The sequence below is a fragment of the Sceloporus occidentalis genome, unplaced genomic scaffold (genome assembly GCF_023333645.1).
Source record: "Sceloporus occidentalis isolate IW3139 unplaced genomic scaffold, rSceOcc1.0.p SCAF_247, whole genome shotgun sequence".
NCBI classification, from domain to species: domain Eukaryota; kingdom Metazoa; phylum Chordata; class Lepidosauria; order Squamata; family Phrynosomatidae; genus Sceloporus; species Sceloporus occidentalis.
The window spans coordinates 930,672-955,032 of record NW_028317227.1 but is presented as its reverse complement, the minus strand read 5'-3'; the positions used below and the strand labels follow the sequence as shown (position 1 = coordinate 955,032).

The 24,361-nt window shown below is 38.9% G+C and overlaps 1 protein-coding gene across 1 annotated transcript; it reads right to left on the bottom strand.

Annotated features, from left to right (window-relative positions):
• Window positions 1-12,269: 12,269 nt before the first annotated feature.
• On the bottom strand, window positions 12,270-13,739 carry LOC149276110 (P2Y purinoceptor 4-like). The gene has a single exon (XM_089503915.1). It carries the CDS (start codon window positions 13,737-13,739, stop codon window positions 12,270-12,272), a length of 1,470 nt encoding a protein of 489 aa, XP_089360041.1.
• Between the last annotated feature and the right edge of the window lie 10,622 nt (window positions 13,740-24,361).

Sequence of the window (24,361 nt, the reverse complement as noted above, 5' to 3'; positions counted from 1 at the left end):
TGGCGACTAGAATCTGGCTCCTGGAGCTTGGGACATGCTTTTATCAGTGAGTCTGCACTCAAACAGTTACACAAACAGCAAAGAACAGACAGGCAGCCCTCCCCTGCTTCCTGTTCCTCCGTGCTGCTGTAACCATGTCAAACGCCTGTGAGGAGTGAAGGGAACTGCTGCTGTGTGTGTCAGAATCTATGTGTGTATGTGTGTGTCTGCATCAGCATATCTGTGTGTACGAGTGAGTGTCAGCATATCTGTGTGTATGAGTGAGTGTGTCAGCATCTCTGTGTGTGTCTGCATTAGCATCTCTGTGTGTATGAGGGTGTCAGAATCTCTGTGTATGTGTGAGGGTGTGAGCGTTTCTGTGTGTATGCCCCTTGCCCCCCCTCCTTCCAACATAAAACATGTAAACACACAAATTACACACACTTACTCATAGTCACTAACACACACACTTACATATCCATGCTTACACACACAATTACAAATCCACGTTCACACATACACACAATTAGGGCTGCAACTAACGATTATTTTGATAATCGATTAGTTGGCCGATTATTTTTTCGATGAATCGGATAAAAAAATGCAAATTTAAAATAATGTAATAAAAAACTTACAATTTACACTTTCATTCCTTTATCACAATGGCATTTCTCTATTCACCTTCTTATTTTACTGACGTAATAATAAAAGCTACAAGAACCCAAACAAAGTGTTTCTCAAACTAGGTTTTAATACAAAGTTATTAGTAAATATTAATTCATATGTTAACTATTCTTCATATTTAATAAAAACTGAGAAAAAAGCCTTGTTTATATTTTCTTTTATTTACCAAACTGCCCCCAGTTATGCACACCTGACCCCCAGTTTGCCACTCTGCCCCCAGATATGCCTTATACCTCCTATATGCCAGAGATTCCACTGTGCCCTCTGATATGCCACTGTGCCCCCGATAGGCCTTATACTCCTTATATGCCAGTGACAGTGGCGGATCTACCGGGGTCGCAGGGGTCGCGACTGCGACCGGGCCCCGGCGGCAGGGGGGCCCAAGCCAAGGGGCCGCCCGAAATCTTTTTTAAGTTTTTTTTTTTTTTTTTTTTAAATAAGGCAGGGGCGTCCAACATGCGGCCCGCGGGCCAAATGCGGCCCGCGAGACCTCGAGGTGCGGCCCGCGTAAGATCGGCAGCCAGGGCAACCGATCTTACACGAGCCGCACCTCAAGCCCTGCTACTTACTTGTGGGAGGGTCTTCTGGACAGCACAGAGGAAGCGGAGTTCACGTGACATCCTACTTCCTCTGTGCTTTAGCAGAGAAGGCAGAGGGAGGCCGCGCCCCCTGCTGAAGTCTGTGAGCGGCATCGAGGGAGCTGCAGTGCAGGTAAGGGGGTGGGGAGGGTGTTTGAATGAGTGTGTGTGATTGAGGGAATGAATCTGTGAATTAATGATTATATGAATAAATGAGTGTGTGTGTGTGATAGCATGGATGTGTAAGTGCTGGAACATAGGCATGATGGGACTGTGATTGCTGTTAGCAATCACACTCCTATCATGCCAAGTCAGCCAGTACATGCTGAAGCCTGGCCAGCTGCCCCCCTTGTGTAGTGATGCTGCCAGCAGTATGGGGTCTGCACTTACAGCCACCCTGTACCAGCATGTACTAGCTGACTTGGCATGATAGGAGTGTGATTGCTAACAGCAATCACAGTCCCATAATGCCTAGGTTCCAGCATTTACTGGATGGATGTGTAAGTGCTGGAACCTAGGCATGATGGGACTGTGATTGCTGTTAGCAATCACACTCCTATCATGCCAAGTCAGCCAGTACATGCTGAAACCTGGCTAGCTGCCCCCCTTGTGTATTGATGCTGCCAGCAGTATGGGGTCTGCACATCACTTACAGCCACCCTGTACCAGCGTGTATTGGCTGACTTGGCATGATAGGAGTGTGATTGCTAATAGCAATCAGAGTCCCATCATGCCTAGGTTCCAGCATTTACTGGATGGATGTGTAAGTGCTGGAACCTAGGCATGATGGGACTGTGACTACTGTTAGCAATCACACTCCTATCATGCCAAGTCAGCCAGTACATGCTGAAACCTAGCTAGCTGCCCCCCTTGTGTAGTGATGCTGCCAGCAGTATGGGGTCTGCACATCACTTACAGCCACCCTGTACCAGCATGTACTGGCTGACTTGGCATGATAGGAGTGTGATTGCTAACAGCAATCACAGCGAGCACAGTCCCATCATGCCTAGGTACCAGCATTTACTGGTTGCCTGGGTATGATAGGAGTGTGATTGCTGTTAGCAATCACACTCCTATCATGCCAAGTCATATTGCTAATTTTGTCCAATTGTGTGTTACCTACTTTTATTAAACATGTGAGTTTTTATTATTATTTTTAAAGGTGGGGGTCATTTTCGGTTTTGGCTAAGTGAACCGTGAATGTTTTGGTCCAGAATTTTCATTTTAGTTCATCCCTAGAATAAATCTAGGGAATCCTGAATTTGTAGTCGCAAAACTTTCAAGGCCCAGAAATCAGTGAGAGGAAGAGTAAAGGTTTTGTGTTATTTACTTTATTTTAATCTGCATATTTTATTAAAGGCCATATTTTTTGTCACAGTGAAAAATGAGTGCGGCCCGCGCACGTATACAATTCTGATGAAGTGGCCCACTGCAGAAAAAACTTGGACACCCCTGGATTATGCCCTTTGTACATGCGCCCCTTTTTTTCTTTGATTTTTTTACAGATATGATTCAATATGTAAATTGAATTTGTTGAATTACTTGAAAAAAAATTGTTGGGTAAAAATCATGTTTTTTGGGGGGGTGAGGGGGTGGGGGGGTGAGGGGGTGGGGGGGCCCTTAACAGATTCTCGCACCCGGGCCCTGAGGCGTCTAGTTACGCCCCTGGCCAGTGATATGCAGCTGAGCCCCCTGATATACCTTTTACCCCCATATATGTCTTATGCCCCTTTGATATGCCTAATATCGATATGCCTTATACCCCCTATATGCCACTGTGCCCCCTGATATGCCTTTTAACTTCCAATATGCCACTCACCCATACACCACTCTGCCTATAGGAGGTGTGAGTCCCCCATGCTGATCCATACTTACTGCTACTCCAGTGGCAGATCGGGTTTTGCATTGTGCGGCCACTGCCTGTATATGGCCAGCCGCTCATCATGTGGGCATATAAAGCCATCGTCTGCACTTACGTCATCAGGCGGCTGCCAGCCTTAAAGTGCCAGGGCTGCCTCATCATCGCCAGCACAGCCCTGGTTATATATACAAAACAATTGTGTTGATAAGATAACCATAGGCACCATAGCAACCATTGAGACTTCCTGCTGATTTTTTTAATTTACTACTTTGTTCCACAATTGCTCTGTATACATAAACAAATCTTACATGCCATACATTGTTTCATATGTGACATTATTTTTCGGCAAAATCCTAATGCATTTTGACTCTCTGCCAGTAAGAGGAGCTGTTTTTTGTTTGTTTGCTTTGTATCCATTGTGACAATGGCTGTTATAAGATTTTGATAGTGTTGCTGTTTAGCTGTCATTTTCTTCTCTTTCATTTAGTGTACCAACACAAATTATTTTTTTTCCAGGACAAGAATGGCTTTCTTTAGATACCAATTTTTGATCATATTATCTAATTTACTATTACAAAAATAATAAAATATGGTGAAAAAATAAAAGCACTTTTTCTGACTATTTGACAAATCCTTTACTCATCTATAAGAGCTAAAGAAAAAAACTGCTAAATTTATTTTAATATTTGCCCTGAATTTAGAAATATGTAGGGCAATAAGTACAAGTAGCATTTTGCTATTTTCCAAATCTGGTCATACTGCACCTATGGGCCTAGAAAGTTTTGTACTCTGAAATGACTGCAAATTCAGTAGTCTGGATAAGTAAAAATTAAATAGTTCTATTTAATCTAGGGATGCACCGAAATGACAATTCTGTACTGAAACCGAAAATTCAGGGCTCACGAAGCCGAAGCCGAAAATGACCTCTCCAAACGATATATATATATATATATATATGATTGTTAACAGCAATCACACTCCCATCATGCCCAGGCAACCAGTAAATGCTGGAACCTGGGCATGATAGGACTGTGATTGCTGTTAGCAATCACACTCTTATCATGCCAAGTCAGCCAGTACATGCTGAAACCTGGCTAGCTGCCCCCTTGTGTATTGATGCTGCCAGCAGTATGTGGTCTTCACATCACTTACAGTCACCCTGTGCCATGCCCCCCCACTTACACATCCATGCTATCATACACACACACTCCTTCATTCATATACTCATTCATTCACAGATGAATTCCCTCAATCACGCATACTCATTCATAGACCCTCCCCTACCCCCTTACCTGCACTGCAGCTCTCTCTGTGCAACTCGCAGACTTCTGCAAGGGCCGCTGCTTCCCTCTGCGTTGTTCACATTCAGCGCGAGCAACTTTTCTTGTACATAATATGCCTTTTCTATGGAAAAATACTACCCCAACTTGGAAACCACCATGTCTGCAAAATCACAAAGGGAAAAATTCAACAAGAAAGACAAAACCCTGGGCAAAGACAAAGACTTTAACAGTCTCATTCCTTCCTCACTGCCAACTGTGCAGGGGGCTGAAGCGGACTCTTGTGCTCAAAAGGTGGTGGACTTTCTTACCCCAGTAGACTCCATCCTGGAGGAAATCAGGAACCACACTGGTCACTTAGAGGCGGTGGAAGCATAAGTAGATACCTGTGAATCATCTCCGCCAGGCAATTGCTCGACTCCAGGAGAAGAATGAAAGCCACAGGAAAAACCTCCGACTGCTGAATCGGCCTCAGGAAAACAACTTTGGGAGTTCTTCCAAAACACTAGGCCCAGACTACCCTGACTGAAAGCCCTTGATAGAAAGAGCCCATAGAGTGGGCCCACCTTCAACGAAAGACAACTCCAGACCCAGGACGGTAATCTTTCACCTTTTTAACTATGCAGACAAGCAGAGGTTGCTGGCAGCCTACCACATTCAGAAAGGTATCCTTTATCAAAACCAACCTCTCTTGCTTTTTCAAGTTAACTCAGCAACAATGACTGTAAAACACTTGAGCTTCTCTCCTGTGCACAACACGCCAAAAGAATAAATTTGTTCTGTTTTTCCCAGCGAGGCTTTGGGTTCGGTATCAGGACAAGGTGAAACTCCAGAAGAAGCCAAACAATATCTAGAGACTTTCCAAGATTGAGCGATGAAATGTATTCTGACTAAATGGATTCTCCCTGAACCCCCTATATGTAAAACTAAATTGCACCAACTGTGAACCTTTTATTAGAACTCTTGACATATACACAAGACCCACATTCAAATTAGTTTTCAATATACAAAATGGTGGAATATCAGACAACTTCACCAAGCGGAGACAATTGACAGCTAAAGGATCCGGTGAAGGAGGGTGGTGGTTGCGGGGTGCTTGGGATGACACATGCAGCTGATGACATTCTGAGATGGGTGGCCGGAGCCGGATGTCAGCTTCTATAGTCAGAAGCGAAGTTGGAGGACCTGAGAAGAGAAGATTGTTTAGTAACTATAGCTTGCAAGAAACACTATGGGGGCATTATTTTGCCAGTTTGTCCAAATTAGAACTCTTCTTAAATCACCACTACGCAAAGCTGCTTAATCATCTGTACTGTATGCCTGTAAGAGGCAAGGGGATAAAGACAATTTTACACTGTATACTGAAAATGAAAATGTGTTTCAAAGAAATAAATAAAAGGCCAATTCAGCAATCTTGCTTACATTGCACTTTATTAATGCAGTGAACACAGAAATGAAACCTTTAGTATGCATACCATGGTTCTTTGGTCCTCTCTTTTTAAATTTGTGCCTGAGGCAAATGTTGTTCATAAACCTTGTGATGTGGCATTCTGTTACTGCGCAGAAACTGTAGGGAAGGAAACTTTTATTTATGACATCCTGTATTTACCAATTGCTCCCAATAAGCAACTGTAATTGTCACTCAAACTACTCAAATTACTCAGATGCTCCTTAGATGTGTTTTGCTACACTCATTGCTAACCATTAAATTGCTGATGTCAGTAATTAGGGATCCATTGCTCTCTCTACAATGGAGAATATAAATTGGTGGACAGACAAAATCCCGTTTTTGTTTTCCTCCCATACACTAAAGAGGAGTACAATGTTGTGCATTAAAGTATTAATAACAATCTGTGTCTATTTTCTGGGTTTTTTTATTCATTTAAAACTTTAATAGGTAACCCACAGTATTAAATTTAAAATAATTTAAAAGTGCTGTGAGCCATCAATGAATAACAGCACTGCTTTTGGTGTAAATGTCTCAAACATACATTAAGCATGTACAATTGTGGATTTACTTGATTAGTAGGTTTAAATCTTAAACCTCAAATACAGAATAAAATCAGGAAACTGCAAGAAACTAACTTGAAGAAACTCAAAGCTCACTCAAATGGTGAATTCAATGAGAGCTGTGGCTGAAACTCGGACGCCCATGAGTACCCACAGAACTGCTGTAATCTGCCTGTTGTCAGCTAGAGCTCCATAAGTGACCCACTCTAATTAGTGGATTTTGAGCATTTACCAATAAAGAACATTTTTAACACTAAAGCGTCATAGTGATTTTTTTCAAAGCATCATGGGTTCTCCTTTTATCTATCATTTATATCCTTGGTGTGCATGTTTTACAACATTGGTTAAAAGGTAACAGTGTCAGCAAGTGGTTGTCGGCTAAATCTATGACTAAATACAGCCAAGTGGGTAAAATAAGCCATACTATAAAGAAAACCCATGCTCCAGATTTGGAATGTGTGGAGGAGGTATAGGGCAATTTTCACAATGGTTTGCAAGTTTCATATGGAGATGTGTTGGCTGACATTGTGGGGACATCATAAGGTATTACCATAAAATCTCCTGTGAAATCCGTACGCATTCAAAGCACACATTTAATTTAAAACTGAATTTTCAGGAAAACTTTACATCTAAATCATATTATCTCGTATAAAACAAACCACCTCTATCTGCCATAAAAAGTGGGGACAAGTGTGTGTTATATTACAGTACTGTGACAGTCTGGCAATGGGATATGAGGAGCTTAGAGCATATTGGCCGACTTCAGAGGATAAGAATGAGCGGTTAGGGTGTTTGTAAAAATTTTATGACTAGTCTTATAGTCTTATATATAAGACATTGAGTTATATGTTTATGAGACTATGTGGAGTTTACGAGCAGAGCTATACTTTAGGTCTTGTTGATACATAGTTTCTGTACTGCTTTTTATTCAATATCTAACTTTGTTGTGTTCGGACATCACATTGTACTTTTCTCCTTCTGTCTGCTTTGTTCCCAATTTTGGATTTCCCAGTATCACTGCAGAGGGCCTCTTACAACCTTTTCAAATGTGCCATATCCAAGGGGATCTTAGAACAATCACTGATCGCTGAATAGGACCCATTCATGTTTGCAAATTCCAGGACACAATGTTATTTTTGAATCTTTTTTGTTTACCTCCCATCTGTTTTGTTAATTACAGTAGGGGGGTTAACCCTATACTTGCTGTGAAGAAGCAAAAACCTCAACAAATCACATTTACGCCACAATAAATTGTAATTTGTATCATGTGAAAATGTATAATTTGTGAATGTTTCTTTGTAAGATCCAAATGTGTTCCTGGTAGCTACAAAGTTGCACTCTTATCAACTTCAATTCATGTGATGGCTGAGTGTTACCTTATATCTAGCATTTTTTTTAAATGCCTAGAAGGATGAATGGGAATTCCCTTTTGTTGTCTCTTTCCCGTCCACCAGATCCTTTGCTTTGCTTTGCTTTGTTTAATCATATCTATATCTTCCTTAGCAATGGACAAGCATGAGGTACTCACCTCCTACATACATGTGCATTTGTCTCTCTTATTTCCTACCAGTGAGCCAAATCTGGAGCAGCAGCACTTCGGAAGAAAATCTAAATCAAATCAATATTTTGTGCGACCACTCTTTGCCTTCAAAACAGCATCTATTCTACTAGGTATACTTGCACACAGTTTAAGGAACTCGGCAGGTAGGTTGTTCTTAAAATCTTGGAGAGCTAACCACAGTTCTTCTGTGGGTCTGGGCAGCAACTTCTTCAATACAGACTCAATGATTTTAGAGATCAGGGATGACTTCCAGGACTACTTGTTCTTCTTGAAGATAGTTCTTAATAGTCTTATGCATTTGACTTTGTGCGAATTGCAGATTTATAAAATTTCGGTAAATTCAATGATTTGCATGAAGCCCCAGAAACAATGCCAGACCCTCCCACGAATCGGATGAAAACAAAGGAAAAAGCTTGGAATTTTTGTCCAAAATTCATGGGCCCACTTTCACATGCTCTCACACTCTCATTCACTCTATCAAACGTTCATTCTCTTTTATCTTCAATTTGCTATCTTCTATCTTCTTCTACATCTTCCAGTGGGAATTTCCGATTGGATGATTGGGGAGAGGATGTGACTGCAAGTGCCGCCATGTTGACCAGAAAGTGAATGGGCCAAAAACTGAAAAATTTGTCCGAAACATTTTTGGGCCATTTTCACGTCAAGTTTTTTTTAATAAAATAATTAAGAAATTATGTATAAACATAACTGATATATTTGAATACATGGAAATTACAGCCTTAAATAAATGGATGATTTTCAAATTTATTCAACTTAATTTAACCATTCGAAAATGGTCCAGGATGCCTCCATATAAAATTCCAGCTAAATTAAAGCCCAGGGCAAAATAATGAAAAGGGACGGCCAAATTAGCTGCCAATTTTCTAATCAATTTTGTTAACAAAGGTTTTAGTTTAGGTCCCTCACATACACTGACACACTGCTTGTGCCACCCAATCTAATTTTGTATACTGACACTCCCACACTCACGCTAACACTATACACTAACACCCAACACAGTTTAACACTTTACACTGACACACCCCCAAAACATACACACTTAAAACTGTACACTGTCACATACACACAGCCTAACACTGTACACTGACACCCTACACAGTTTAACACTTTTACACTGACACACCCCAAAAACATACACACTTAAGACTGTACACTGTCACATACATACAGCCTAACACTGTACACTGACACCCTACACATTGTACACTAACAAACAGTACATGCACTTGCATATTCATGCATGCCCTTGCACACAAATGTACTGGCTCACATTTGCTTCCTATTCTTTTTCTATCCATATCTCTCTTATATCTGTGCAAGTTCCCCCAAAATTCACACTCCTTAGGGACCCCCATAATCACTAATCATCTTGACATAAAACAAAGAAAAACGGAAGTGGGAAGGGAAACAAAATCCTTGTGACAGATTTATCCAGAGAAGACAGTGATGCGCTCCCTTTTATAACCTCCCAAAATTCCTGATCACAAGCATCTATCCTTCCTGTCTAATTTATTCTGCCCACTCCACACTGATCTGAAGTCTGGGAACTTGATACTCCTCTTAATGTTGCTTACAGGCATGTTCTAAACTCACAAGCCAGCGTATCCTGCTCACTATATTATCCTACGATGCACTGATATCAACTGAACCCTTCCTAGTAAGTTATACTGTAAGACCTCCAGCCCTTAAATAACCAGATACATATATTTTATGACATACCATGCATCATCATGCAGTTTATACATCTATTCTTAATCCCAGGGCTTTTCTTTCTAGTGTCAGCAGTGATGACAGAAACGTAACCAAGATATTGGTTCAAAAACATTTTGGAGCAAGGCCAGTTTGTTATGCTTTATTTTGGTAGGGTGTGTAGAATATCATATGCATATGACTTACCTTACGTAAAACTAGCATTTACTGTAACTTAAGTTTTGAGAGTCTTGGTTCTAAGATTTGATCTATTGCAAGTTTTCTTTCGTGTTCTCGGTGTTAGTGAATATATTTAATAGTTTATACAGGCTTGACAAAGAGCTGACAAGGAGAAAACAGTGCATGGTTTGTGATGGATCAAAATTCACTAAACATTTTCTAGCTGGATTTGGTTTTTGAGAAGTACCGGTCAGACCTCATACTAATGCTACCAGCAACTGCATCGCCTGCAAATAAGCACTATTGGCATAACCCAGCATGCTGGGGTCCCTCGGCAAGAGATACATTTTGAATCTAAATCCATAGTCATAAGCTGGTTGCCGCATTTTAAGACATTCCTTATATTATGAAATGTAATCAATAGTCATGACGCCCCAAAACAGCTGAGATGATTAATATACAATCGACCAATAAAGGTATCATCTGTGTAAGACCTCTGAATTTCAGCCTCCAGAGAGTGATGAGTACCAACAGATAAGGTGATAGGTAGACTAAGTGTTAAGCACGCTTCAGATGGCACAAGATATAGGTGTCATGTTTGAAATCCTACACTATAGTTTTTGTGTGTGTATTGTGTTGTGTAAGGTGTGAGTATAAATAATTATAATAAAGGAACATAAATGAAAATGATCCAAGTGAAAGTAAAATGTGAAGCAATGATATACAGTGCATTCATGTCAAATTCATGTCAAATTGTGCATACAAATAAAATTAATGTGAATTATGTGATCTGAATAGATGGACATGAGTATGTTATGTAGACACACACACATATATATATATATATATATATATATATGCACACATATTATTGCTATTTGCCTAAAATCATTATTATTTAGATGTGGCTTGCTTTATATCTTATGCAAACGGTAATGATCTGAACTTTGAATTTGAACAGTGCTGTTAAAACTACTTGGGAAACAAAGTTATTCTAAAAATATAATTTATAGGCTTATGCTAAAGTTAAATCACTGAACCTCAATACAGGATAAAGTAAGGGACAACAAGAAGTCTGACCAAGAACAACCAGTGACCCCAAAGTATTATTTAAAAAATAGCAAAGAATTATCAAACCAACAATAACATAACATTTTATTTTTCAAAGAATATTTGCAATGCCTGGCAAATTAAATAGCATATAGTTGTTCAACTGCTCCATCTCCTATTGACAGTTTCCCAAATGTCATGCCCTGAAGCCCCACTCCCCCTATCTAAACTGCTTGTGTGTTTGGTTAAACTATTATAATGGCCACAGTTTTGTCTTCTTTTCTTTGACTTGTTTTCATTGTCTTATTGTAACCCTTGGTTTCTGTGTCAATGAGGCTCCTGTAAATGTAATGAAAAGGAGAAACTGTGCTTGCTAAACATTTATCCAAGCTAGTGTAGCAGAACACAAGGATCTTTACCTCCCCAGCCCCCACAACAAGAACACAAAAGATAGCAACCCCGAGTTAGAAACAAGGGACATTCCAGGTGTGGATTTCAGGGGCTATCTGGTTTTAGAACAAGGGTCCTGAAGATTTCTCACGTTTCCATGGAAATCTTTACAGACCAACAAGAGTCCAAAAGCAGAAAGAATTATTGGATTCCTTATGTAAACGTGGACCATTGTAGGATGGAACAAAGTTTCAGTCACAATTTAAGATTTAACAGGGCTCTGGAAAATATCCTGGATTAGGATTTTCTCCAGTCCTGCACATATAAACTCACTTTACATGGAACTGCAGTGAGTGAATATTGAGCTATAACAATTTATGTGACATAGTGAGACTTCTCACGCTACCATGCACTCTTGGTGTGCAAGACTGGCTAAAGTTTACTATAATCTGCTTCTTTGGGACCAAGAGGTTTGATGGCATACATAATTAATCTCCCAGAAATGTAAAACAAAACACAGGTTGGTGAATGATTAGAAAACGAGAATGAAAAAGAGAGAGAGAGAAACAGAGAGAGAGAGAGCGAGCACCACCATGTCCATACTTTAACAATATATATTGCATGGGACAACCATTGTATACTGCTGGCGAGAGCTTGAAGTCTGTGCTTGTTTAGTCTCCCCACAAGTGTCTCAATTGCAGTCCTAGTTCTGTGTTATGTGATATCATAACTAGGTGCTCAGCTTTATAAGTCAGTGCCCTATAAACCCATAGTGTACTTTGTTGATACACTATGCTTATGTCCACACCTATTTTGCTAGACAGTTGGGGATATACACTCTCCCAGAATTTCAGCATACACACGATGCTCCAATTACTTTTTTTAACACAGTAGTCTCATTGTTTCCCTTTGTTACATAACAGGGATGCTTGGCAGCATTAACTTTGTTCCTTCTGTGTTCTTTCCTTATAACAAGGAAACACTGTTCATTCTGTAGACTCCAAGAGGTTCCAGGTGGAGCTACCCTTTGCTTCACGTGGGATTTCATGTATTTGTTCCTCATTTGCATCTCCAACATCTCTCATACGTAGACTCCATCTGCCATGGTTTTCTCCAATGCCATTTGCCTTCTTTTTCTCTCCCAGTGATTTATGTCTTTCCAGTATACATGCAGTTCCTGTATCTCTGACTTTCATAGCACCCACCACTTCCCCCCAGGATTCTTTTCCACTTTGCATACATTCTTTCTGTTCCAAGGCTCTCCTTTTTTGACTTTGATTATTGCGCTCCGGCTCTCCTTGCCCATTCTCAACTTTCTCTGTGTTTCTCCCTGCAACTCTGCTCCTCATACCCCTTTCTTCCAAAATGCTGCCTAAACTGCCAGTGGTCTGTGGCTCTTCAGTAGTAATGACAGCAAGACTGCCACCTCTCCTGCATAACAAGGGCCCTGAACGGCGTGTAGCAAAATGCCGCCTACATGTCCCAGAAACCCTAGTCACTGTCCTCAACAGCCGTCTCTGATAGTTGTCACTGGCAAGAAAATAGAGGACAGGGTCAATACAGCTGTTGGCACTAGCCATTGGACGTGTTATTTTGTATATTATATTCACCACCTTAAGAAATTGGCATTCTTCCTTAAGTCTTGCATAATAGTACAAGGTCCGTGTAATGTGGAATGGGAGGAAGCAAATTGTAAATACTACAAGGACCACCACAATTGTCTTGATGGACCTTTTCTTGTAGGATGGTAAAGTATGTGATCCACTAACTAGTGGTTTTGTTAGCTCCCTGGCCATAAATCCATAACAACATGTGATCACCAGGCAAGGGACCCCAAAGAGCAGACTCATAACAGCTGTACTGTACTCCACATAAGTTTCAAATTGATCAGGCGTTGTGGTGTCGTGACAAAGTATCGAATTACCTCTTGGACTGACTGTGACAAAAACGAGATTAGGGACCAGACAGATGCTAACCGATAGCCACACGCTAGCACAGATTATACGTGCATGTTTGACTTTTACTCTCTGCAGGGAACGAAGAGGGTGGCATACTCCCAAGTAGCGGTGCACACTGATGCAGGTGAGAAAAAGGATGCTGCAGTATAGGTTGGTGTAGAAGAGAAAACGGACAATTTTACACAGGGCTTCCCCAAAAGGCCAGTTGTTATGGTCAGCATAATAGTAAACCAAGGTTGGAAGTGATAACACATACAACATGTCAGACAGCGCGAGGTTAAACATATACACTGTGGTTGGGCTCCAAGGCCGGATCTTAGAAATGAAAATCCATATAGCTGTTGCGTTTAAGGGCAGCCCCACTATGAAGACTGCGCTGTAGGAAATTGGTAGAATCAGGAACTTAAATTCCTCATTGAAGATGCAGCTTTCATTGTCTTTTTCTGTTACATTGGATGGGAGTGGGTCCAGCAGAAGAGTAAAGGAGGAACTTGTCATGATTCACAGCATGGATGTCTCCTCTCTGCCCAAACATAAAGTCACGCAGCTCCTGAAAACATAAAATAGATATTATCTTTATTCAAACTAAAGTGTGTTTCCATAAAATTCAAGCTACACTTTTGCAGCGTCTGTCTGTGTATATCCAGCTGGTGGCTACACATTAAAGGAGCAAGGGCTGCACATCATTGCATCATATAACATGCTATAGTGGTAGAAATAATAAAAAACTTTTTTACCCCATTATTTCCCCCAAAATGCCAAACCAAATAGTAAAACAAAATCATTTTCTTAAAAGCGTCCACCCCTTTAGTAAATGTATTCAATATATGTGGATTGCACATGCAGCCTGCGTAGTATACAACATATCATGAAAAATATAAACTAGGGGAGCACACAATCTAAAAAGCATAACAGGCATACGCATTCAGATTCCTGGAATGCCTAAATAATAATGACCAATAAGTACACGAAACAAAGCAAGAATTCAGCACATACCCGGTGGATATATGGCCATATAGTGTAACGGAATGCCCAATACTTATGTCTTAGATAAGTGTTTTTTGAATGGTATCCACTGGGTATGCACTGAATTCTTGCTTTGATTAGAGTATGCAACATATCGCAGGGTAGGCATACACAAGGAGGGTAAATTCCATAAATATAATAATCGTGCTAAAGAAAGAAATTCCAAGCCACACAAACTCATCAGTCTATTTTTATTCTAAAAGAATAAACATATTTATATAAATGTATGTATTTACTGTATTGTTTACATTGAGGGGGTTTAGAGTGTGGGGTCACATGTGATGTCACAATGACTGATCCCTGCATGGTTGCAAGCATTAGGCTTTTTTTCCAGCTTGCTTGCCATCTGACCTAAAAGGGATGATGCGAGCCGGCTGGCTCAGGATCCTCTTCTGCTCTATAGAGCTCTTTACTAATACCTAATTCCCCAAGCAGCTCAAACTTACTTTGTAGCAGTTGAATAAAGGCTCACAGGCTTAGGGTAAGCTTGCCTAAAACTTGCTAGTGAATTCAATTTCCCTGAAGTTTAGCAACTCAAGATTTCAATCAGAACGTATTTGCAAAATGTAACTATATTTACAGTTATGTGGTGAAATAGGATTTTAATATCTTTTCTTGGCAAACTACAAGAAATGTGTTAAGATTTACGTTACAATCTTATGAAACCTGACATCGGCCTTAATATGATGAAAATCGTGATTAAGGCTGTGCTTCATGTTAGTTACTACTACTACTACATATAATAATAACAGTTATAGGCATAGATCATTCAAAACCTTAACAACGTAATGTTATTTATTCCATCAAAATCACGTGGTAGTAAGAGTTGATTACACATCACATCTTTATGTTTTAACATAATTGAGATGTGTTTGTGAGTGTGTGTTTTTTTGCGTAACCCTATGTATATTCATGCGTCTATGCAAACCAATATACTGTGAATGTACTTTCTTTCTCAGAAATGCAATTTCAGAAAGTTAGTTGAGAACTTCCTATTTTAGGAAATAGAAATGATACCAGGAAAAAGAGAACTGTGAGACAGGGAAACCACAAAGGCTATCTCAAACCAAAAAAGAGGAAATAATAATCCAACTTGTGTTTTTAGAAAATATAAATATATAAAATACACTAATATAAAAAATAAAAATATAAAAAATATATAAAATAAACAATACAATTAACTAGGTAATGATACTAAATTATGTTGGATGGTAAACACCGTAAATATCATTAGCATATCTCTAAATATTTCTAAATCTGCAGTAAATTTGAATTTGGCTGCATTTTCCATTGACAATGTATTTGAACAAATGCCGGCCCCAAAAGTGGACCGATTTTAGAATGGAAACTAAACTCAGAATGTTGTATGCATGTTTTTTATTGTAAAATTGTAAAGATTGGAGAACTAGCGGTATCATTATGTCATATAGCAGAAAATAGTACAAAATATTGGGGTTTTTTTTCATATTTATCAGTAACTCCACTGTGTGATTTTTATATCACTCTGATAAGAGAGGGCGCAGAAGTCATGCAATATGATAAATATGAATGATCTTACCTGTTCTAGGAAAATCTCGAGACTTCCAAAAGAAAGTTTAGAAATATAATTGTTGCCTGATGCGGAGTATCTCTCCATTCGGTGTCTTTTGGCTTGTATTCTCACAGTTTTGTTGCCACATAACACTGACTCTCAAGCAGCTTCCCTTACATGTAGTGTTCTGTTTTGCTGTCTCTATAGGTCAGTTTCTACATCTATGTGCTTTTGCCTGGGACATTCTTCTAAAACATCCATTCAGCCTGGCTGATGTCACCAAGGGTGGGGAGAAGTTTAAAGTGAAGCAAACAGGGGGAGGGGGACAGGGTAATAGATGATAGGAAAGTGTAAACTGTGATAAGGAGCATCATTTTTCTACCTCTCTTAGGATATAGCTAGAACACCGACTTAGTAATTACTTTCCTATTGCATTTCCACTATGCATAAAAAATGCAATCTTTATGATAATTCTATAATTTTTGTTCAGATTAGTTGATTTGAAATGTTGATAACATTGAGATGTAACGTGATATTTTTTGTTATGGAAAATGGCTATACTGATTTCCTTATATGCTCTGTATGCAAAAATGATTACAAATCTTAAGAAAAAAAGACATTTATTAAATACTGCATTTTTTAGCACAACTATCCATGCAGTTCTTAAAGATCCACACAAATCAAATGCTGCCATTGTGTATCTGTGGTTATTTTTCCTTAAAAATGCCACTATTAAATCCTACTGTTATCTTTATAAAGCATGTGCATAGTTTCCTAAAACCGGCATTTGAAGCCTAGTTCACATACTCTGTCTCTTCATAGTCCATTTTATGCGGCCAATAAGCTTACTCAATGAACTGTCTTATTTGGGTTAAAGCAGCTTTTCTTCTTAATAAGAAATTCTGCAGTTTGTAATTGTGGAAATATATATCAGGTTGATCCAAGTAATTATCTGGATATGGTAACTCTGTGTCATGAAATTTATGTAATGCATATAGTCATCTGAAAAAACGGTCCCACCTAAAAAGTATATTCCATCTCACGTCATCAGGGAAACCAAAGTATAATTCATATTAAGGGGTTCTACCACACAAGGGGCCAGTCAACTAACCAAACAGTTGTCTCATTACGTAGTTTATTTGGCAGGTAGTCTCCTGAACATCACATCCATCATCATACTGTGGAAGGCATGGTCCTAACATTCCTGTACATTAGCTATGGATGGTGGCCAGACCAGTCAGCAGCTGATCTCAAAATAGTAGTAATGCTGCCATCTAGTGGCCAAGAGATACAGCTACAGATGTACAAAATAGAACCCGAAGCTTCTAATCACTTTGTATTGTTTAATATCATAGGTTTGTGGCCAATGACCTGGGGACAAATCAGAGTGCAGCTACCATAACATACAATACTCCCATGCATGTATGAAAAACATATAGAACCACAACCGTATGTTGTAATATGTACTTACATTGTATTATCACAACAATAGGATATTTTATAGTGCCTATTTTTGCATTGTAATTTATATTTTAGGCTTATTATAAATTATTTTTTATTGATTCATATAGTACCATCATATTCCACAGAGCTACTAATGGGTAAACAGAACTTAAAAGTAGTGCATTACAACAATTTTGAGTTACAGAAACAAAAAGGTAAAGAAAGTTACAATCTATGACTTAGGGTGTATTAAACAAAAGGTAAACGTGCCACTCTTTGCATTGGAGCAGCCACACTACTTAAATAAATAATACTATTGTTGGATGTAAATACAGTCCAAAGGAGAGTAACTTGGAAAGATGAGCTAGAGGTAGACTGGAGGAAGAGCGTTATACCAGTTGAAAGGCATCCTTAGAGGAGTGGGTGTTGAGGATTTTTTTAAGAACTGGAGGCAGAGGGACATCCGGATAAGCCAGGGAAGGGAATCCCAGAGCATAGGCCTTCAGAAATCTTGTAAGTGTGCATGAAAAGTAAAAATCAGAGGAGAGGACATACGAAGATCCTCCGATGAGCAAAAAAAAAAAACAGGTAGGAGCGCTGTGAAGAGCCATGATTTTGAATCCTAAAGCGTATAGCTAACCAGTGAAAAAAAAACTTCTAAAAAAGCCAGCCCAGTTCTGGAACAGCATTCTTTGGACAAATTAAACTAAGATCAAAATGTACCAGAATGATGGGAAGAAAAAGGTATGGAGAAGGCTTGAAATGACTCATGATCCAAAGCATAACACATCAGAAACATCCACAAACAAACAACTGCAGCCACTGCAGTAAAGGCCTGGCAAAGCATCATTATTATTATTATTATTATTAATATTATCTTTTTTATATATAGCGCTAACAATTTTAAGCAGTGCTTAACACGATACATATATTCAAGGGTTATGACAAGACGAGAATTGACAGACTAAGACAAACCAATACAAGCTTACAATCATAAAGGAGGAAACCTCGTGTTGGTATTAAAAATGACAATTTTGATTTGTCCAATTACATTTGAGACCCTGAAATGGACTGTGTATATAAATACCATATTTTTGTTCCACCCTTTTAATTAAAGCTTAAAGTCTGCAGTTCCATTGCATCTCAGCTATTTCAAATCCATTGTGGTGGTATACAGAGCCAAAATTATAAAAATTGTGTCAGTGTCCAAATATTGCCTGACCCAACGGTATATGGGTATGTATGGGGGGGCATTCATGACAATGCCTGTACATGTATGGACTTCTTTCAAATTGCTGTAATTGCAGCATTTTCACTGCCATTGGTGACTGTGCCGCATCCATGGAAGCCTCGCAAGTGGGTCTAGCCGAGGATATTGGGAGGAAAGCCCCCCAAAAATTGCCACCTCCGAATGGATCAACAAAGTTGGCGTCAGCAAAAACAGAGCTTACTAAGCTCTTTCTAAGATTACTAAGCATAACCAGTGTTGCAGAAATGCCTCAATATCGAGGAATTCAGCAACACAAGCCACCCCCCCGATCGCCCTATGATCACTCCCAAGAGCAACCACAAACGCACATGTGATCAGTAAAATATATTACAAAATATTTGGAAAAAAGCAAAAAAAACAAAAACAGTGGGTATTTCTAAACTCAGGGCAAATATTACAACCTATTTAACAGGTTTTTTTCATTAGCTTTTGCAGATGAGTAAAAGATTTTTCAAATAAAAGTCAGAAAAAGTACTTTATGGAAAGTTTATGGAACTCTCTGCCAGAGGAAGTGGTTATGGCAAACTCAATAAAAGAGTTCAAAAGGAGCCTGGACGTGTTTCTTGAAACAAATAATATTACAAGTTATGGATATTAGATTAATAGGGACAGAACGTTGATCCAGGGATTTATTCTGATTGCCATATTTGGAGTCGGGAAGGAATTTTCCCCCTGGTATGGGGCAATTGGCATCTGCTTCATAAGGGTTTTTTTGCCTTCCTCTGGATCAACACAGTAGGGACACAATATGAATATAGGTTGAACTTGATGGACTTTGGTCTTTTTTCAGCCTTATGAACTATGTTACTATGTTACTTAAAAAAAAATCACTGTATTTTATAATTTTTTATAGTAAATTATATGATATGATAAAAAAAATGGTATCCAAAGAATGCCCTGCTTGTCTTGAAACAAACAATACATGAGAAATAAGTAAAGTGCAGCCAATTGTCATTAAGGGGTTAATGTGCTGCCATGCTCCCAAGAATCCCGAATGATTGGATTTATTTTTGTTCTACTGACCTTGAGATGGTTCTGACTTGTTGGTTGGAGGTACCACAGAGGCCTGCCCAAGTTCACTCCATTGCTCAGCAGTCTGCTGATGTTCTCCATTTACCAAGGCGGAGTGGGGCCTGCTGAAGGTTGGATTGTGGGTTAACTGAGTCCCCTCAAGAAGAAAATATTCAGCATTGCTGTAGCTGCTAGTAGAACAGCAAATACTTGCAGGGCGTCGTCTGTAAGATTGGAGACATATTTTAATATATTTTGAATATTTTGTTAAAATATTAGGTTAACATTCTGGAAACAGATTTTGACAGCAGATAAGAACTATTCCTTGTTCAATCTGCCCATTGTTCCTTTCTAAATTCTCAAACCTCAAATCTATAAATTCTCTCACTGTATTAACCTCTAACGTATGTACCTCTTTTTTATAGGTCAACATTGCATCATAAAAAAACAATATCTGGTAACATTCTGTGAAAAGTAAACTTACATGAAATTGACTATACTGTTCGCAGATCTTGTTGACTGAGCAGCTAATATATATGTATATATATAAATATATATATATATATATATATACATATACATGCCTTCCCTATCCCTCTGCTGCACACTGCTACCTGCAGCCTCTCACAGCCCCTCTTCTCTCATCCTATCCTCCCATCTCCTTCCTCCCCTCACTGCTTTTACCTGCCCCTCCAGTGCCCCTCTTGTTCTGATCTGCCCCATCCCTCGTCTGTCCTGCTCCTTCTGTGGTAAGAACCAAAATTACTGCAATATATTCAATATTTATTCATATATACATAGGAAGAGGTGAAAAAATCTATAATCAGAATTCATGGCTTGGTTATGTGCTATATTTAGTTGAGATGTGCATGACACATTGGTACAATTCAAAGAACAACAATCTCAGTACTGAAATGCAGATAAAACTGCTAACACCTACAGGAATAAATACAGCATAAGAACCGGGTAATGTGAAGCTTGATATATGTGAATATGGCTTTTGGGGAATTAATCACCTTTCTGTAATTTTCGACGAACGTAAGCTTGGGGTGTCACAGGCAGAATCCGCTGCACAGCTGAAACGGGAAGAATTCTCCTTAACTGAATAGAAACAATAAAAAAGAGACTTGTTTTTTGTGTATCTATTACGACTGATGACAAGCAGAACAAGAAATGTGCATAAGTGAATAGAAATCACATAGAGGCAACATAAGCTGAGATGTAATGTGAGAAGGTTTTACATTACTGAGTGATTGGTACATTAATGACAGCAGCAGAAGCAGTACAGACTAATACAGTAAGGGAATTTTAACATGCATGGGACACTTTAGTATTCAATATGTGATCTGAACGTCGAGAGTCAGTGTACAAGCCTTACTTTTAACAATTTGTGCTTGGGAGGACGGAGTAGTCTTCTCCAATTTGGTTTCTGTGAGGGTGATCAGGTTCACACGTCCCTGAAGAAACCCTGTCTCTTCTCCCCGCTGTGACATGAATGCTTGAAAGTGATGGTCACTGCTTCTACAGAGTGCATGCACTGATACACAGCACTTGCCTAATTTTAAGATATAAGGAAACAGGCAGCAAAATAGAGAAGGATTTGCATCAATCTCCACAAAGCAGTATCACAATAGAAGAAAGGGATTTATCTTCATGTAGATCAAAACTCTGTGAATTATTCCGTTTTCATTTTCGAGACATTTTAACTTGTTACTAAGTGAACACCAATGGCCGTTCTACATACCATATGAGTCTCCTCCATCTGTAGCTTTTATACTAAGCAGTATGTGTCCTGTCAGGTGGAGATTTGGATCCTGGCCAACCAGGGTAAGCTGAGGGTTGTAAAAATGATGAATATACAAAGTGACTAAAAACACTTTGGTTGTACAATCAGTGCTTCTTATTTCTCACCTCTGGCAAATCTTGCTCTGACCAACCCATTTTCAGAAATGCTGTACCCTCATTGCTATGTTCACTATTCACAGTACTTTGTGGTGAACCTGTGTAGGCAGAATGAGAAAAGATATTTGATACCCAACACAGAGAGTTGACAAAAAAAAATAAAAGCGACACTAAAAATAGTTTGTTAGAGTTAAGTAGAAAAGACTAGGGAGGTTGACAATTGTACTACACACCTTGGATATTTTAACTACACATAGAGAAATATATTAGAAATAATGGCTAAACAGCCTCATTGATGAAACACAAGCTTTTATTAAAATGCTATGAACACCCAAATATTCTTCCCATCATTTCTGGGCCTAACCATGTATTTACAATTTGAATTTCATTCAGGCAACATTTTTCAGTCCTCTAAGGGTATGGGTAATGCAGGAACTCATGAAGAACTGAAGCATATCTTTCTTGTACCTCAATCCCATCGCTACACAGTTTTGTTTTCTACTCATAAAACCACATGGACTGAATTGCTATGTGCACCTTAAAACTTTCAGTTGGTTGGCTATATCGTTATTTATTAATTGAGTGTTTGTATAACAACAGACTGATTGCACATAAAACTCAAGCATAGTTTAACAGGAGTTCCACCCAACCTCCTTGTTTTGCTCTTCCCTACTACTTTACACCTTATGTTGAAATATTTGTGATTTATACGTATGTTTATATGAATTTGCTCCTTCAAACTCCAATACACTTTTGTAAGGTTCAAATATAAGACTTGTGCAGTAATAAAAACCAACATTATACATTATACACTAATGTACCAATGATCACTTGATGCTCAAAAGTATCTAGTCTAGTATTTAGTCATAAAACATAGGCTTGCTTCCTCATCGTCCATTTAAATCCATTGAACAATTTTAATGCACAGACTTGCAAAAAGACTATTACACAAGTCAATAATATAGGCCCTATACCAGACTTACTCGATGAAACTGTTGCAGCCACAAAATAAAGTGACAGACAATACAAATGAATTAAAGAGAATGAATGAATGCTGAGTCTGTTGTGTTAAAAAAATATAATCAAAGCTGGTAGGGGAGACTTGGGCACTGCACATAATGTTTAATGTCCACTTAGAAGAGTGGTCAAGAGTGTGGCAGCTCCAGTTTAATGTTGATAAATGTAAAATAATTGGCACTTGGGAAGCGTACCATTGCCCTTAGAAATGACTTCTGTTATACCATAGTGTGTAGATTTGCAGGGGAGACACCTGTAATAACCACAAAAAAAAGACAGGCCTTTCATGACTACAATAATTAACAGAACTAAATGTTTGATTTTACTGGGTGCTAGCAAATGTTATATATCAAAACTAAAAGTCTTGGTTTATAAAGCATTCACTGTAGTTTGGGGTAGCCGTATTAGTCCAGTGTATAAGAATGCAAAAAAACAGAATGTTGCAGAATCTTGTAATACCTTTTTTATTGGACTAACAGTATTTAAAATAATAGACGAGCTTTCGGGAGTCCTCCCTTTATCAAGTCAAAAGCATTTCTGACCAAGCAAGTGAAAAACACAGTTTAAAACTGACCAGTACATGTTCTGATACAGGGTTAAAACAGGGGTTAAAACAACACGGTAGAGAATTTGCAGACAAAAACTAAGAGGGTCGTAAATAGTAAATAGTGGCATATACTGCACAGATAAGGCTAGAGGGGGAGCAGGGGTGAGCGTGTAGGAGAGAGAGAAGAAGAGAAAGAAAAAAAAAAAAAAGAAAAAAAAAAGCACAGGTTATAGGAAGTTTTGATAGTGTGCTAAGAAGCTCAAATCCACATTAAGTCCTCTGTTTTTACAATCATAAAAATGTATCATTTTGGCTTCAAATGTCTTTCTTTCTTGGGTGTTTTTGAAATTACCTCTCAGTGTTTTGATTTTAAGGTCATGTATGGAGTGACCGGTTTGGGTGAAGTGGTGCCCAACTGGAGTGCAAAGGTTTTCTTCATCATGATGATTGATGGAGTATCTGTGCAGATTCATCCTTTTATTGAGTTGCTGGCCGGTTTCACCGATGTAACACCCTATAGTACATTTGGTGCATTGAATCATGTATACAACATTTTGTGAAGTGCATGAGTATGATCCTTTAATATTGTATGTCTTGTTGTTGTGGGTGGCTGTGTTGCTGGTACAGATGTGTTGGCAAAGTTTGCATCTGGCTTTGTTGCATGGTTTGATCCATTATCTGTGTGTGTAGTTTCAGTATGTAGTTTGCTACTCACCAGCTTTTGTTTGAGATTAGCTGGTTGTCTGAAGGCCAAGATGGGGGGTTCAGGGAAAATTCCTTTTAACACCACATCCTCTGCTAGCATTGGCTGCAGATCCTTGATGATTTTTCGGATTTCTTCTAGGGCAGGATTGTATGTGGCTACTAGAGGTATGCGTGAGGATGTTTGTTTGTCTGTGTATTGCAACAGGTGTTCACGTGGTGTTTGTAGAGCAGAGTTAATTTTCTTATTGATGATCCTAGGTTTGTATCCCTTTTGTTTGAGTGTCTCAGACAGTGTTTTTATGCATCTAAAAACACTGTCTGAGACACTCAAACAAAAGGGATTTAATACAATACATAAATTCAAGGGGTATGACAAGACAAGAATTGACAGACTAAGACAAACCGATACATTAGGTGGAGAGAGCCCTGCTCCCAAGCTTACATGAAACAGATATAATTTGTCACCTTTCTGCAACAAACTTTTGAGTCCAATAACAAATGTTGCAAAAACAGCAGAATGGTCACTGGTCACAATGTCATCTTTGCTGATATAGATACAATATATAGAAATTGAGGTCCTCTGTGAGATATACTTTTTTGGATCTTTAACCTCCTAGGGATGCTATAGTGAGTCCTCACAGATAATTGCTTAGCCATCGAGGATGTTG